Genomic DNA, 17,136 nt, shown 5'->3' on the forward strand with positions numbered 1-17,136 from the left:
ATATATCCTAATGAACTTTTGAATAACCACAAAAGAAAGCTTGCTTTGTAAATAAGTCAAACACGTATGATTAAAGTTTTTATATCAAATTATCCTTGCTTAGATATCACCTTCTTTCACATAGTTTTTTTTGGAATGAGTCAGACACTTTCAAAAGCAATGCTAACTCTTAAAATCACTAAACAGATTCTCAGCAGATGGTGGTGGCAGGGGATGTAGTTTTTCAATCTCCCTGAATCCCTACACAGAATGGACAGTAACGAGAGAGCAAAACAAAAGGCCATGGACAACACATACAAATTAAGATGACAAGATAACTTCCCTAAAAATACAAGAATTTGTATTTTTTGCCCTAAAATACAAATAGATGGGGACAACCCACCAATAGCTACACTGTGCACAGCATCAGGGTGCGAGTGAAGGAAGCAACAGGGTGGTGTCTGATGGATCTGAGGACAGGAGAGCCTAGAAGAGCCAACAGGTGTTCCCCGGCAAGCACAGTGAGCCACTTACAGATGAGTAGTTGAATCTGGGAAGGTTTTCCATTCTTTAAAGCTGAATGGGTACAGGGGGCTTATGAAAAGAAGGCCTGAGAGAATGAAGCAAGCTCCCTTTTAGGAACTCCCCAAACTGACCCACCAGGGCTCCCAGGTCCGGCCCTCACAGTGAAGATAACTGCTGGTCAAGAGTCAAAATGGACAGGGTAGGAAATGGGGGAAAAGAGAAGGCTTAGAGCGGAGCAGAGGGCAGGGACAGAGGCAGGAAATCCCACCACAGTTTTGAGCACTGCACCAAAAACCAGTTATGGATCTTTGTGAAATTGGAAAAAATTTCCTAAACTCTGCCTCACTTAAAAAATGCAGGGAAAATAGTTTCTATAAAAATGAGCAAGAGGATCAAATATCATAAAAATTATTGTGAGAGAAAAAAAGAGTATGTAGCAGAATGAAAACATGCCAGAAATGTGTGCTCACAAAGCAAATTAAAATTGTGATTTCCAAACAAGGTAAAAGACATTAAGAAAATGGTAAGCTACAGGAACCAACAACATTAAGTCAGAATTAGAATAACTCAGAAATGGGTGACGGGATTCAGAAAAAATTTAGAAGTTGAACAAAATTCAGAAATGAAGACTAAACTAGAAGGAACGTAGAGGGAATTAACACAACTACTGCTTTAAGAGAAATGGAAGGGTATTTTTAAGAAGTAAAAAGAAACAAAAAAAAGAGAGAGAAAGGACTTGAGATAACGTGACAAATACTGAAAACAGGCAAAGAAAACTGAATATTTGAATACCAGGAGTCTCTGAAGAAAACAGCCAAAGCAAAAGAATAGAAAAGGTAAGTAAAAATACTAGGACAAGAAAGTTTTCCTGAAATGAAAACCGAATTGAAACTACATTACGACAACCCTGACCCAGAATAACAAACAGTGCTACAGACTGAATGTCTTGGGTAGATAATAAGGTCATGAAGGCAGAGACCTAATGAATGGGACTAGTGCCCCTGCAAAGACAGACACAAGAGAGGCGATTTCTGTCTCCACTACACGGGGATGCAGCAGCTCCCACACACCAGGATGAGGGCCCTCACCGAGAACCTGACCAAGCTGGCATCCAGAGCTTGGTCTTCCAGCCTCCAGAACTATGAGAAATAAATGTTTAAGGCCCCCGGTCTGTAGTAGTTTGTTTTAGCAAGTAGAACTAAGTTAAACATTCAAACACAATGTCATAAATTTACTAGGCAAGAATAGAAAGAAAAAAAATTCTTTGGGCATCAAGGGGGAAGAAAAAGAACCTGTGATACAAAACTTCATGGCAAAAGAAAATGAAGCCTCATGTTTAAAATATTTCAGAAAAGAGTGAGTCAATGATTTTATATCTGGCAAAAATGACTTTTAAGTATAAAAGGGCACAAAGGGTTATCAACAGGAATCTCAGGGAAAGTTATTCTCACGAGCACTTCCTGAGGGAGCTACTAGAAAATAAGCTTCTGACAACCAAATGGACAGGAGAGACACTGACAGAAGGACTGAAGAGGAGCATTAAATTAATAGTTACCTAGAGGTCAAAACTAAAGGAAGTCTGGGGGTGGGGGGATGGGCTGTGATTCAGATGGGGCACGTGGGGGGAGTCCTGGGGTGGATGACAAAGTTCTCTACCTTGACCCAGGTGGTCTCCCCTTTCTCCTGCCACCCACCCATGTCCTCATTTGCGCCTCGGTGTAGCATCTGGATTACAGAGCTGTTTTACAAGCTAATTTAAGAATCCTTCACAGAACTATTTGCACAAAATAAATATGTAACATAAAGTTTCCAAAATGTATCTATAGTTACCTAAAAATTTATCCATCGATTCATACATTTGCTCTTGATTGACAACTCTCTCATTTGAAAATTTCACTGATTTTTTTGGTATCAAAGTGCTATTTTTCTTGTGGTTAGGTAATTTTGAAGAGAAACCGATCCTATCTTTTACAGTTTTTGGTGCATGGCTCTGTTTAGAGAAACTGATGTGGTGAACAGTTAAATCATCATCTGAGGATGAAAAATCATCGATAGCCTGAGGGCTACAATCCCCATCTGCTGCATACAGTTGATTCGTTTTCTTCATGGTTTTAGGACAAGTGTAAAGTTCCTTTTTATCTTTCTTTTTTCTCTTAAACCTCAAAGAACTAGTAGGTCTTTGCTTTCTTGCTCTGGACTCAGAGGAAATTTCAATGTCATCAGACTCGTCACTAATATCACTACTGCCTTTTCTTCTCATAATAGATTTCAGGGTCACATTCTCAGGATTTAATTGCTTTGAAATTAGTTTATTTCCTTTGACATCAGTCTTTCTATCATCACCATTATTTCTTATTTCTACAGGATGTTCTGTTTCAGAACCTTCAGATCCATCCATGAGTGGCTTAAACTTTACACCATTCTTGTCGCATCTCTGAGTTGTATACTGTGTGGGAAAGATGACATCACTATCTTCTGATTCTGTGACGTTCTGTAAAATGCAATGGTGGTCAGCTCTACTTTTAAAATTGTTCCCATCATCAGACTCAGAAGAAATATTTTGTTCTAAAATGTTCTCACTTTTATCAAAGATATGTTTTTCATTTGGATTGAGGGAGTTAGCTAATCTCTGATGTTTTGAAATACTAAGAGAGCTACAGCTTTTCTGATATCTAATGTCTTTGGCTTCTGTTGAAAGACATATGGGCTGTTGTTCATCAGAACTTTCACCATCGGAGGCAATATGTCCATCACTTTCCTCAACTGTATTACATTTTGTCTCAAACAATTTAGAGAAACCACACTGGAGTAAGGTAAGCTGTCCGGGAGAACCTGGCACTTTGCTTGAGTCAGAGGCTTTGTGTTTAGCAGTCTTTATTCTTGAGTTTCCCACTGATTCATCATCACTAAAATCACTGCAGAGATTACACGCTTCTTCTGAGGGCAACTCTGCAGGCTGTTCCAGACCTCTGTGTTCTTGACAGTCAGGGTCTCTAGGCTACAAAAGAAGTAGTCACAGAAACGTTAGAAAATGTCAAGATAATATCAAATCTGTCACACTGCAAGGGAATGAAATTTGGTCAGAAGATAACTTATGTACTAAGATACCATTTGGTATTTTCTAAAAGTACAACATTTAATAAACAAGTGAAAAGGATTTAATATTATAGTCTGGTAAACTCTTTTTTCAAGTTGAATAACTTTCCAAAATAAATAAAAGTTTAGACAGAATATGATATAATCAAATTATCTATAAGGAAAACAGAGAAGAGCAGTCAGCTTCCAAGATTCAGGGACTGATTCTGGTCTCCAAAGTGAGAAGGTACACAACTTCATTGCTTTCCATGGTCCGGCACATACTTCCAACCACACTTTAAGAAAAAGGTAAATTTGCAGGCATTAACAAAGTAAAGAATTCATAACTGGAAAATGGTTCTAATAGATTAAAAATAAGAATAAAATCTGATAGAATCTTGACCATCAGAAATAAAGAAAATATTTTAGATATTTTGAAGTAAAATTTGCTACAAATTTAAATCCAGTATTTATTATTTTTACATCAACTGGAGCTGAATATATCCTTCAGTTTCTTAAAGCTGAAGGATATTTGTAATGATTTGGGGAAACTTTTATCCATTAATTATTCCTTTTTATAAATCCAGTAATACCTCTGCTAGCATTTGATATTCATGTATTTCTACTAAGTTAGAAAAATAGTCACCCGTATTCCAAATCATTAAGCTGGTATGAATTTACACTTAAATCCCTAAATGCAAGAAAAATCCAGCAACAATAACAAAATTATCAAAAAACCTACATGTGCATTCTTTACTTTTGAAGAGGCCTTATGATGACAATATAGATTTTGTAGTGTGTGAGATGACAAACTACCAGAAAGATCACAAGATCAGGGACACAAAATATCTGTTAGAGAATAATTTTGATGTTTGGATTTAATAATCTTAAACACAAGTTGATTACTATTTTTCTATTTAATTTGTTGTTTAGTGAAAAATTTAGTTAGGTTGGATTGGTCACCTATACAGTGTATTTAATTTTGGATTTACAGTTTGGTATACTTAAAATTCCAGTTTGGATGCAAATGACTGGTGATTGTTCCCAAATGTGTTCTTATGATATGAAATGTTAAATTAGCCTAAATTATTTTAAAAAATTTTTAATGTTCATTTATTTTTAAAACAGAGAGAGAGAGAGTAAGAGTGAGAGGGCACATGCATGCTCATGTGGGAGGGGCAGAGAGAGGGGGACAGAGGATCTGAAGTGGGCTCGCCCCGATAGCAGAGAGCCCTGGGCTGAAATTCACAAGCTGCGAGATCATGACCTGAGCTGAAGTCAGATGCTTAACTGACTAAGCCACCCAGGGGCCCCGAATTCACCTAAATTATCATTTTTACTAATCATCCTCAGCTTTGTATCTTTGATGTTTTTCAAAGACTTTTTTCTTTACACATTGAAAAATAAAGAAGAAGAAAAAGAGCTTAATACTGTCCCAGTACATGTTTTCTAGGAGTGGTAGGCTACAGATGAAAAAATTCCTTACCGTTTCTTGTTTGTGTACTGGAGGCTCCTCTTTCAACCATGTTGTGGCTGTCATGATCCCTGCTTCTACTTTGCCTTCTCTCTATAAAAAAATGCAAGAGTTGTAAACTACGGGGTAAAAACAACCAAATAAACAATAGCAATGGCATGCTGAAACTTGGGAGTTAAGAAAAACAAACTGAGAGCAGCTTGCTTTCTCTCTGTCTCTAATACGGAACGCTTCACAAATTTGTGTGCCATCCTTGTGCAGGGTCTATGCTAATCTCGTATTGTTCTAATTTTAGTATATGTGCTGCCCAAGTGAGCACCGCTTTAGCTTTCTATGTTGTTGTTGTTTTTTAAAATTTATTCTTTGAGTGAGAGAGAGAGAGCATGAGCAGGGGAAGGGCAGGGGGAGGGGGACAGAGGATCCGAAGCGGGTTCTGCACTGACAGGCTGACAGCAGTGACCCTGATGCTGTGCTCGAACTCACAAACTGTGAGATCATGAACTGAGCCAAAGTTAGACGCTCAATTGACTGAGCCACCCAGGTGCCCCTGCTTTAGCTTTCTTAATGTTATTTTTCCATTTTGTTAATTAACATAAACTCCTATACAGTTTATATAACATTTTAAAATGCTCATAAATTTTAGATAGTAGAGAGGTACAATGGAAGTGTGCTGGGCTCAAAAGTACACTTATTTCTTGTCTTAAACTTTCTTTTTCAGATAGAAATACTTTCCAGGCAACTCCACTAAAAGTTCTAGTAAGGGAGGGAGAATGAAAAAAATGTTACATATTTACCTAGTAACGATACCCATAGTTACTATGTCTACATAGTAGGTATGGTAAGGACATATTATCAACATTTCAAACACTGCAGATAATGTTGAATATTGGGAACTTGATATTCTATCTTATATTACTAGTGTATTTATTGTTCATATTCATTAAAATATATTTATTGATTCCTTTAGTGAAATAGACACCAAATGAAAAGGCCCATCTAATATGAAACTAAAAAAAAAAATCTTAAGCCTGTGTAACAGGCTTGCTACATCCTTTGGCAGTGTTTATGCTTTTAAAGCTTTTGGTATATCATTCAGGAAAGGTATTTGATGGCCTAGATTCTAGAATATTAAATTCTCTTTCAAAAGGAAATCAATTTATTTTCTATTTAAGGCTTTATTGACTGAACAAGAGGAAATACTACTACTATCACCAGAGTTACAAATGCCCAGCTTACAGATATGCATATGTACCAGTGGCATAATTCCAGCCACCTGGTATCCAGGGCAACAAGTGAGAATCTCCCCTACAGAACTCGAGAATGACAGTTTTTTGAGATCTTTTCTCTCAATGCCTAAAGGCTATTACTGCAAGGGAGTGGGGGGTCTCCTTCCCAGTACTAACTTTATCCTTTCAACAGAAGCCAAATGGCTACAACAGATGGAGTAGGGAGCACCAGAAATCCTGAATTGTGTAGCAACTCCCCTGTGAAAGGTAAATGCAACTCCAGTCTTTTGTTTCTCAGGCCAACCAGGTTTGTGTCATCCTTAACTCTTCTTTTTTTTTTCTCACACCCTATATCTAATCCATCAGCAAATCCTGTCAGCACCACCTGAGTAATATATAGACTCCAACCACTTCTCACACCATCCACCACGATCTCTCTGGTCCAAATCACCATCATCCCTTGGCTAGATTATTGCAGTATCCTCCTACCTGGCGTTTTGCTTCCGCTTTTGTACTTCAACAGCCTAATTATTACTATTAAACTAGGTCGTATAGGGCAAACTGTGTTTTTCTTCGGTTCAGAACCCTTTAATTGCTTTTTGTCTCACTCAAAGTTCCTGCACGGTCTGGCTTCCTTTCATCTCTCCAGCCCTATCTCTTGCTCTCTTGCTCACTCCACTCCAGCCACTAGGGCCTTTCTGCCATTTTGAAATTATGCTGGGCAGGTTCCTCCTGCAGGGCTTTTGCATTTTTTCCTCTGCGTAAAATACACCTTCCTTTTTCATCTCTTCAAAGAATCAACTGCAACCTCTAAATAAGTGGTTCCTTGGCGACTCCATCTAAAACTGCAATGCCCTTTCCTTGATAATCTCCCTATTTCCCTTCCCTGCTCTATTTGTTAAAATTCGGATACAATTTACATATAACACTGTGTACATTTAAGGTGTATAAAATGTTTTGATATATTTGATACATTTCTTTTTTGTGGTGAGAACATTTAAGATCTAGTCTCTTAGCAATTTTGAAGTATATAATACAGTGTTAATGACTATAATCACGATGTGGGCATTAGATCTCCGGAAGTTATTCATCTTCTACCTGCTCTATTTTTATCCTCAGAGCTTGTCATCAGAATAAACTCTATGCATCATTATTTTTTCTGTTTATTATTTGTTTCCAAAAAATAGAATGTAAGTTTTTTTGTGGGTAGAACTTTTGTCTATTTTATTCATTTCTGTATGCCTAGCTCTATGATGTATAGTACTTGACATTTCGCATATACTCAATAAATATTTGTGAAATTAGCTCTCAATACTTATCTCTAAAGGGGGACCGTGATATAGAAAACAAAGTTAGTGCAAAGTAGAACTAAACTGCCTGGGCACTTATTGGGATGAGCACTGGGTATTTTATGTAAGTGATGAATCACTGGGTTCTACTGACACTGTACATTAACTAAATAATTTGACGTTAAGTAAATAAACTAAAAAGAAAAAAAAACACAAACAAAAACCCCAAAACCAACCAACCGAAAAAAAAAAAGAATTCCTGGAAATCATCAGGTTAAAAGTGTTCTATAAATTAAAATGTCTAAACCTTAAAACATTTTAAAAGGGATTTTCTACAACCTTTAAAAATTAAAAATGTATCACAGGAAGTAAAGTAATTATTTCACTTTGTAATATATGTTTCCATTATACAGGGCTTAGAATATTTTAAAACATTGTTTGGCCAAAAGCAGTATGAATCTAATCAGGCCTGAATAATAATAATATTATATAATAATTATTAATAATATAATATATTATATAATATTAATATAATATATTGTATATTATTATTATTAATTTTACTTTATTTTTTTTTTAGAGGAAGAAACTTCCCTGTAAGCACCTGGCCTGAATAATTTTAACTTCTTACTGATAACAAATGAGCAATTTTAATTCAAAATTTAATTTAATACTGGGGTGCTGATAATGTGCCCAACAAGAAGTTAAGCACATTTTAACACAAGTAAAATATAAGACACGGAGAGCCCTGTCATTCAATAACAATCCTGGAGTAGAAACAAGATATACTTGGGACAACCAGAAAACAAGAACATTCCATTTAATAACTTGTCATACTGAATGTCTTAACCTAACATTTGCTTAAGGAATAGGTTGCTATTCTGTTAAAATAGAGAACTCAACTATTTGATAAATGAGAGAAAACAGTATAAGTAAAATAATGCTAACATATTTTATAGATAATCATTTCAAATGAGAAAAATATAAGTTGGTACATTGGGTAGTACTCTGAGATGGAAGTAAGATCTGAGGGTGGCCTGGAATACTTGAATAATGATTATAAAAGAGGACTGGGAAAGGAAGAAGTCCATGAAATGGGCAGCATATTCAAAACAAGAAAAAGACAGGGGAACTTTATTTTTATTTATTTATTTTTAAGTAATCTCTATACCCAACATGCGGCTTGAACTCACATGCGATCAAGAGTCGCATGCTCTTCTGAGTCAGGCGAATAAGGACAGGGGGACTTTCACTGGGCCACTCAATTCAAATCAAATAGTTACTATAAAATAAAAATTTAGCAGTATACATCAGATACTGTATAATAGTTGCAATATTCACTGGATACATACAATACACGCCTTACACTTAGCCATCTTGCTTACCATGCTTACTGATGTTACATGTTCATTATGTAAGTGTTCTCTTTCACCTCTCATCAAAATGGTCTAAGTTCTTTAAGGACAGGGACCAATTGTTCTTAAACTGTTTTTATGAAACTGACTAAATCAATCAAGTACACAAAGGTTTTATAAAGTTAAGGGAAATACCCTGGAGTTTCCTGAGGCTCATTTTCCTCATCTAAATGAAGAGGAAGTTGATAAAGATGATATTCCAGGATTTTATGATACTCATGTCAATATCTAATGGAAAATAGGTTAATATCCGTAGTATTCTGGTATATCAAAGAATTTATGGGATTTAAAAAAAGATACAAATTTCTGTTTGAAGAATAAGAAACATCTGTATGCTGAGGATGAACACAACTGGGAGAGTTTGAAATATTGGTGTGGAATTTTTATTGGGAACAGAAAACAAAAATCTCTATGAGACATGAAAGTGCATCTCAGGGAGTATTTGGTAACTTTTAATCAAAACACATTTTATAATTTTGTTTATTCAGGAAAGTCTCTCTCTTTATTTTTAAAGTTCCTGACTTAGCAGCTGTTTTCAAAATAATATATTTCTCTTTGCCAGTCTGAAAATGATGCTGGGAGGTCATATACTGTGTACTATATGTATCTGTATTTGTGTGTACACATTATTTATAATTATGCATGGGGAAATCTTAGAGATACAATAATTCATTTCCTATTTCTAAAAGTAGAAATTCTAAACACAAGGCATTTTTTACTAAGAAAACCCCAAAGTTCTCTGAAAAGGTAGCAGCAATTATATTTGAAGTTTCCTGGGGAAAAAATTGTATTTAAAATATTACTGAAGAGGTCAGGCAATAATTTCACACCTCCAGGATGTCCCTTGTAAGACAAGACCCTTGGGACCTCAGTTTGAAGAGATTATAAACCCCAAAAAGCTCTCCTCGATGTTCTTTTGATCCTTGAACTGCTTCAAAATATCGCTTGGCATTTTCACTTCCAACCACCACACAGTGAAGTTGCTAAAACAGAAAAAAACACAAGATATTTTTGAAGTGTTTGCTCCAACAATATGTCAGAATTTCCTGGCATTCTCTGTATATACACAGCTTTAGCTGGAGCAGGCAGAATCTCCTTAGGGAGGAAATTTTATTTTAATTTCACTGGCAGATGTTGCCATTATGGTGAAATAAATAATAGTAATCTGGCCAGTCTTACTTAAGAAGAGATCTTACATTTCTTATTTTATCTGTTTTCTACCAACCAAATCAAGATCCCATCACTATGCAATATTCACTTGATGTAAAATGTTTAATAATAAAGTCATGATACATCTGAATACACTTTTCTCCTTTCTAGACTCGTTAAAATAGAAACTACTAAAACTGACAAAAATCATTACTATTTCACCAAAGTTAAATTATAACTTAAGTAACTACATGATAACCAGGTTAGTGTCAAACCCTAATTGTAGCCATTTTTATATTGTCAGCTAACAGCAAAATCCAATCACTGTTTAGAAACATTTAGGCATCTCTGAAACACTTTGAAATACAGAAAAAATCCTGAAGGATATATGCCACTTTAGTAACAACATTAGTGTATTTCTTTATTTGCTAGATATTTTGCTAAATGTAATCTGATTAACTCCATGTACACATTAAAATTTCTTGAAAGAAACAAAGAATGCACAGAGTGGAAAATAACTGCGGTCTGTTATTAATGTAAGGATTAGTAAGAAATTGCTTTGCACTCTAATAAATTACTCTAGGCACTGAAATCATTTTTCTTTAAGTTGAGAGAGTGGGGGAGAGGGGTAGAGGGAGGGGAAGAGAGAGAGAGAGAGAGAATGAATGAATGAATCCCAAGCAGGCTCCACACTCAGTGCGGAGCCCAATGCAATGTGGGGCTTGATCCCACAACTCTGGTATTATGACCCCAGCCGAAATCGAGTCAGATGCTCAAACCAGAGTCACCCAGGTGCCCATGAAATAATTCTTATTAATAATATCAGCTATTTTTTGAATACTTACTACCTGTGTAGCATTTGTACATTCTCTCATTTAATACCTACAACCCTATAAGACATTGCTATCTTCTTTTTGGAAATAAAGACTAAAGTTTAGAGAAATTAAGTGCCTTCTCATAGCTGTCCAGCCAGGAAGTGTCACTTCTAGAATTTAGACCTGAATCTGGCTGAATCCAAAATTTATACTTGTAACAATTTCTCATATCCAGGAGGGCCTCTTTTATTTTTTTATTAAAATTATTTTAATGTTTATTTTTGAGAGAGAGACGGTTGAGTGTCTGACTTTGGCTCAGGTCAAGATCTCATGGTTCATGGGTTCAAGCCCTGCATCAGGCTCTCTGCTGTCCACACAAAGCCCACTCTGGATCCTCTGTCTTTGCCCCTCCCCCACTTACATGCGAGCACGCACGTGCTTTTCTCTCTCAAAAATATATCCTAAAAAAAAATAATAAAAATAAAACAAGATCCTTGGGACCTTCGTTTGAGGAAGCTTTGGATTAACATCCAAGTTGATCAGTTGGTTGTCCCAGAAACATGGTCTATAGTCAAGGAAATATGGAATCACAACAATAGCAACTGATGGGCCTGATGGTTCAGATGATTTCACACTTTGCTCCTGACTCTTACTTAAACACTGTATTGTCACACTGCAAACTACTTAATGCAACCACCAAAGTTATCTGTAAGTATTAAGCAAGTCTTTATAAGTTCCCTACTTTATCACAAAATTTATAAAAGGCATATTGCTTTATACTTAAAATAAGTTTTCCAAAGTGGCTCCAGTAAAAGTGAAGGTCAGATACATCCATCTGTAGGCTGCTATAAAAAACACAGTGTAAGAATTAAAGAAGAGAAGGGAAAAAATAATTGGAAAACGTAGCTTAGTTTCTGACTTAAAAAAAAAAAAAAAAACACCACACACATGCAAGGCTACAAAATGTTTGGATTTCTTCCTAACAACATGCAAGATATGCAAGAGGTAAAAAGAAAAGAAGTACTGTTCCCCATGTTAAAACGTCATGGCCCCTTCAAGGGCCAGTAGCATGGCATCCTCTCTGACCCTCTGCTTCTACTGTCACATCTCCTTCTCTCCTTTCTCTGATCCTCCTGCCCACTCCCTCTCCCTTTAGTGATTACACTAGCCCACCCAGAGAATCCAGGTGGATTTGATGTAGATGTAGCCTTCTTTGGGAGAACATTATTCAGCCTACCACTGTAAGGACATGCATAATGAATGATGGAGGCTTGACAAATGACACAGAAGCCAGCTTGGAGGGGTTCTCACTGGACAAAAGCGAACCAGTTTGAACAACAAAATACACAGTGATATTCAACAGGTTGTTAATGTAATCTATTACTAATATAGGATCCCCCAAGTCCATATAGATCACCATCTGACAATCATCATAGTGGTGGCTGATTCAGGTGCGACCCATCAGTGAATGAGGGCTGACGGGTACAGGTTTGACAAGGAAAAGGACATTGGCATAGTTTCAGAGGATGTCCCCATAAAATATTCACAGAGGGGAAAATGGTGACTCTGCAGTGAAGAAAGCTGGCAGGCACAAAACTGACTGGCGATCAAGGTTAACATCACCAATGGGGGGCAGGTCACTGCCAGGTGACATCTGACCAGTGCAATGAGAAGAACATTACTATTCTTGCCAGGGGTTTCTGACTCGAATCTGGACACAAGGAAACATCAAATGGAGAACTTTAAAAAAAAAAGGTAACACAAGGAAAGGCCTTACACTAACACTGTGAAGGTGATGAAAAACAAAGGAAGCTTGGGTAACTAACTACTCCAGTTGAAGACAACTAAAGAGATATGAAAAGAAAAAGTCAATAACCATGATCCTGGATTGGATGCTGAACCAGAAAGGAAAAAGGAGACAAGAAATTGCCAGGAAAGTTAGTGAAATCTGAATGAGTTTTGTGGTTTACAAGGTAATGTTGTATCAATGTTAGTTTCTTGATTTGGATAACTGCATTCTGGAGAGGATGCTAGGGGGAAAAAGCAAGTGCAAAACAACACACAAAACTGAATGTTTAGAATGCATAAAACTATTTTTATATGTACATAGAAACAGGATAGCGTCCTTCCTTGGAGGGAAAACACACTAGAGAAGTTAGAGGTGATAAATCTGAAACTTTCTCTCAGATGGTTCAGAAAAATAAGATCATGGCTGAGGGAAAGAGAAAAGCAAATGTGATAAATGTTAACAACTGGGGAATTTGGGTGAAGTATGTATATACATATATATATACATATACATATATTCACCTTTCATATATAGATGCATACACGCAAAAATGAAAGGTGAATTTCTGAATGCCAAACTTTAGATTATATGCAATGATCCAAACATGAAAGAGTACAGCTGCCATGTAAGTGATGCTTTTATTTTTTTAAGGTATAAGATGTCTGAATGCGTTACCACAACAAATACAAACAAACACATCAAAGTGAAAGTTCCCTTTGAATAATATAAATCAGTCTTTATCAGTCTTAGCAACACTGTAATATTTAGGTATATCCTCCTAGATCTTTTTCAGTGTAGTTAAAGCTATTTATATACACATACAGAGATAACTTTATGCATCAACATAACTGATATACTTGTTCTGCAAGTTGGGTTTTTTTTCATTCCATTTAAAAGTGTCTTAGAGATCTTGCCAGATCAGTACACCTGCTCTATAATTTTTTTCTGCTATTGGGTGTAACAGAATTTATGTTATCATTGTTACTATTGGACATTTAGGCTGTTTCTTTTTTCATTTTTTAAACAAATACTAAGAATGCCAAATATAAATCCTCATCATCCTTCACTGTGCATATGTGAGAGTATTTCTGTTAGGTAGATAGGGAGAAGGTACTATGTTTTAATATGTTGTGAAATTAGACCTGTAAAATCAGTGTACCAAGTTAAATTCTCAAAAATAGTGTACGAGTATCTCTTTACAAATACCCCCACCAATAATGAATATCACCAATCTCCCTGCCTCCCTAAACACACACACACACACACACAAAACCTAAGTCTTTGTAGAATGTGTGTAACACAGTATTATTTTATATTTCTAGATTACAATTGTGTTAACCATTTCATATATGTGTTAACCATTTGTATTTTTTCTTCAGTAAAATGCCTAATTATAGTCTTTTTATTGGTTTGTGAAGTTATGTATTATAGATGCTAATCCTTTGTTTATCATATGTGGAAATTTTCCTCCTAGACACTTTTAAAATTTGGCTTGTAGTTCCTCTGTCATACTTAAGTTTCTAAGTTAAATTTACAATATCTGCCTTTAAGACTGTATTGGTTTCCTATGACTGCTTTAATAAAATGCCACACACTGGGTGACTTAGAACGACGGAAATTTATTCTCTCACAGTTGTGGAAGCTAAAGGTATGAAATCAAGATGCTGGCAGGACCACACTCTCCCTGAAGGTTCCAAGTGAAGACGCTTCCAAATGTCTAGTGGTTGCTGCCAATCCTTGGCAGTCTTGGTTTGTGACTGCACCACTCCAAACCTTGCCTCCTTCATCAAGTGGCATTCTCCCTCTGTGTCAGTCTGTATCCAGACTTCCCTCTTATAAAGATATCAGTCATTGGATTAGGGCCCACCCGAATCTGGTGTGACCGTATTTTAACTTGGTTACATCTGCAAAGACAGACCCTACTTAGTTCAAACGCCAACCTTTAAATCACATCTATTGCCTTTTCCACACACAACTGCCATACTATCTTCATTTGTGCCTACCAAGATGTATGGCTGAATCTTCTCTAAAGGGCTCATGCTTAAAAAATATTTTAATGAACACTTAAAGCATACAAAGTTCTGAAAACTGGTTATTATCCTCTTCTTCTGAAGCCTTTTCATTATTTATTATTAATAACATAAAATAGGCCATCTTATTTCAGTAAATGAGTGAGATAAATAGGCAAAAAATATATATAGTAATGAGACTGAGAAAAATTACTACATGATTAAGGAAAGACTCTTACCTGTGACAAGTCCAAGACAGTATTCTAAAGAACTACTCCTGAGATGAAAAGAATAATGTCCTATTTTTTCCCAAGATTGGTTAAATATATCTGAACAAAACAATGTTCAAGTAGTTGTGCTATACCAAAGACCAAAAATTTTGATGAAAGATTGCTTATAGAACTAAGTGCTTTAAGAAAAAACAAAAACTGCTGTGTACAGTTCTATTTTTTGAATTAAGAAAATAGCATAAATTTAAGATTGGATCATTCTTAGGTTAACATGTGGCAGATGTTTGCTCTTACATAGATGCCAACAGAATATATAGGGAGTAATTCAAATTTGACATTTATAATTAAACTTGAACCTCATTCCAGATCTTCTCAAGTGAGCAGTTATAAACTAAATTTTGTTTATTTAGAGATATAAATGGTGAAGTAACTGATACCCTAAGGATATTAAAGAGTTAATGCAATTTTAGATAAACCCTAAAAGCACCAGCACAGTAGTTAATACACCTGTACTGTATTCCTGTAATTACATTTACTGGGGTATCCCTGGGTCCCAGTTTCATTATGTAGAACATGAGATGATTGCATTAGGTATCTCTAAGGCATTTTCACCCAGTTTTCTTCATGCCATGGTACACACAGAAAAGGGTAACATATGAACACCTACCTGCAAAGAAAGTTTCTTAAGGATAGAAGCTGGTTTAGGTAATCTGGCTGCCCAGAGAGCTGTGTGATTAGCTTGTCAGTGCACCTGTATATCACCTGTGGCATATCATTATGTCTTGACCCACAGGCTGGGAAGCTGTGACCTTGCTATTCAAATTGTAGTCTGTAGTAGTGTTGACACTCCTGGGAGCTTGTTAAAAATGTAGAATCTTGGGCTCCACACAGAGCTACTAAATCAGAATCTGTAGTTTAAAGATCTCTACATATTAAAGTTTAAGAAGCACTACTCAAAGAAAATTTCAGCTCTAAAATTCAATGAAAGAATCTGTTTTACAGAATTTATTCTACAGTATATTTCATAGTCTTATTAAATTCCATATTACAGTTACAATGAAATTAAGAACATATTTTTACACAAATTTCTGTAAGTTCTGATATAGACAAATGTTTACTTAATTTGGAAAAGGGAAATATATTTACCTGTTTATATACCTGCCGTAAGTACATGATCTCCTCCACAGTTCCCAAAGATATCAGCCTAAACACTTTCACATCCCTGCACTGCCCAATCCTATATGCTCTGTAAAAAGATTTAAAAAAAAAGCCAACAAAAATGAAGTGAAGCAAGCTCAGAAGGTAGCTTTAGGACACACAAAAAATGGAACATTACTAAAATTTTAATTTAAAAAGAAACATGTGCAGTTTATTGTATGTTAATTACACCTCAATGAAACTTTAAAAATGGTGGAGAGGAATAGTTAATCACTGGAAAGCCTACAGAGTGCAGTCTTACAGCTCTAATTTCAGAGATTTCTGTCTGAATTCATTCAGTTGACTACAGCAGCCCAGGTATTTTGACACGGACAATAGTGCTAATTAAAACAATAAGCCCTGATTCACCCCACTGGTGAACCATAGGTCTAGTCCTGGCAGCTTCTCTCAGGTGAAGGCTTTATGGGATGCTCTGAATGAGGGCACCTATTTCTAAATACCTGTTACAGTCACAAGACAGGGAGTGGGGGCACTGATGTGTGAAACTTAAAATTTGTTGGAAATTTAATTTTGACCTTATAAGGTCACAATATGCTGTTGTATCTGGTGCTCTCTCTGCCTCTTTCGCCCAGGACTCCTAACAGAGAAGGGCTTTACTAGAAGGTATCTTGGGGCCCTTCAAATCTTGTAGGCTCCTGTGACACAGTACAGCCAGGGTAAGTTACTGCGTTCTCACTTACATCCTCCAGCCTAGACACAGAGGGGCTCATAATCCCTTTCTCTCTCACAATGGATTTGAGTCATAAAAATTTTTTTAAATGGATCTAAGGAAATGTCTTTTGGGTGTGTGCTCAGTCAATTGTTTGGTGAATAGGATAGATTCTGTTAGAATACATATTCTTTACAGACAAAAACCTTACAACATATTACTTTAGATCTATGCTTTGTCAATTTCTGGGTCCATTAAGTAGGGGTATGTTAAGTGATGGTCTTTCTACCATGA

At 36.1% G+C, this 17,136-nt stretch overlaps 1 protein-coding gene and 1 non-coding gene across 6 annotated transcripts in view; both read right to left on the reverse strand.

Annotated features, from left to right (window-relative positions):
- The window catches only part of ERCC6L2 (ERCC excision repair 6 like 2), a 131,360-nt gene that overhangs the window by 34,530 nt on the left and 79,694 nt on the right, over nucleotides 1–17,136 (reverse strand). For all 5 annotated transcript variants that reach the window (XM_039245689.1, XM_039245687.1, XM_039245688.1 and 2 more), the window contains 4 exons: nucleotides 16,122–16,221; nucleotides 9,814–9,966; nucleotides 5,066–5,146; nucleotides 2,335–3,502 (listed from right to left, as the gene is read on the reverse strand). In XM_039245689.1, the coding sequence (XP_039101620.1) occupies nucleotides 2,335–3,502; nucleotides 5,066–5,146; nucleotides 9,814–9,966; nucleotides 16,122–16,221 (1,502 nt within the window). The remainder of the gene's footprint in view (nucleotides 1–2,334; nucleotides 3,503–5,065; nucleotides 5,147–9,813; nucleotides 9,967–16,121; nucleotides 16,222–17,136) is intronic.
- Nucleotides 5,270–5,372, reverse strand: LOC120240845. The gene has a single exon (XR_005530737.1). It is a non-coding gene; the product is annotated as a U6 spliceosomal RNA (small nuclear RNA).

Source organism: Hyaena hyaena, unplaced genomic scaffold, assembly GCF_003009895.1.
Source record: "Hyaena hyaena isolate Hyena2069 unplaced genomic scaffold, ASM300989v1 scaffold_269, whole genome shotgun sequence".
In the NCBI taxonomy this organism is placed as follows: Eukaryota; Metazoa; Chordata; class Mammalia; order Carnivora; family Hyaenidae; genus Hyaena; species Hyaena hyaena.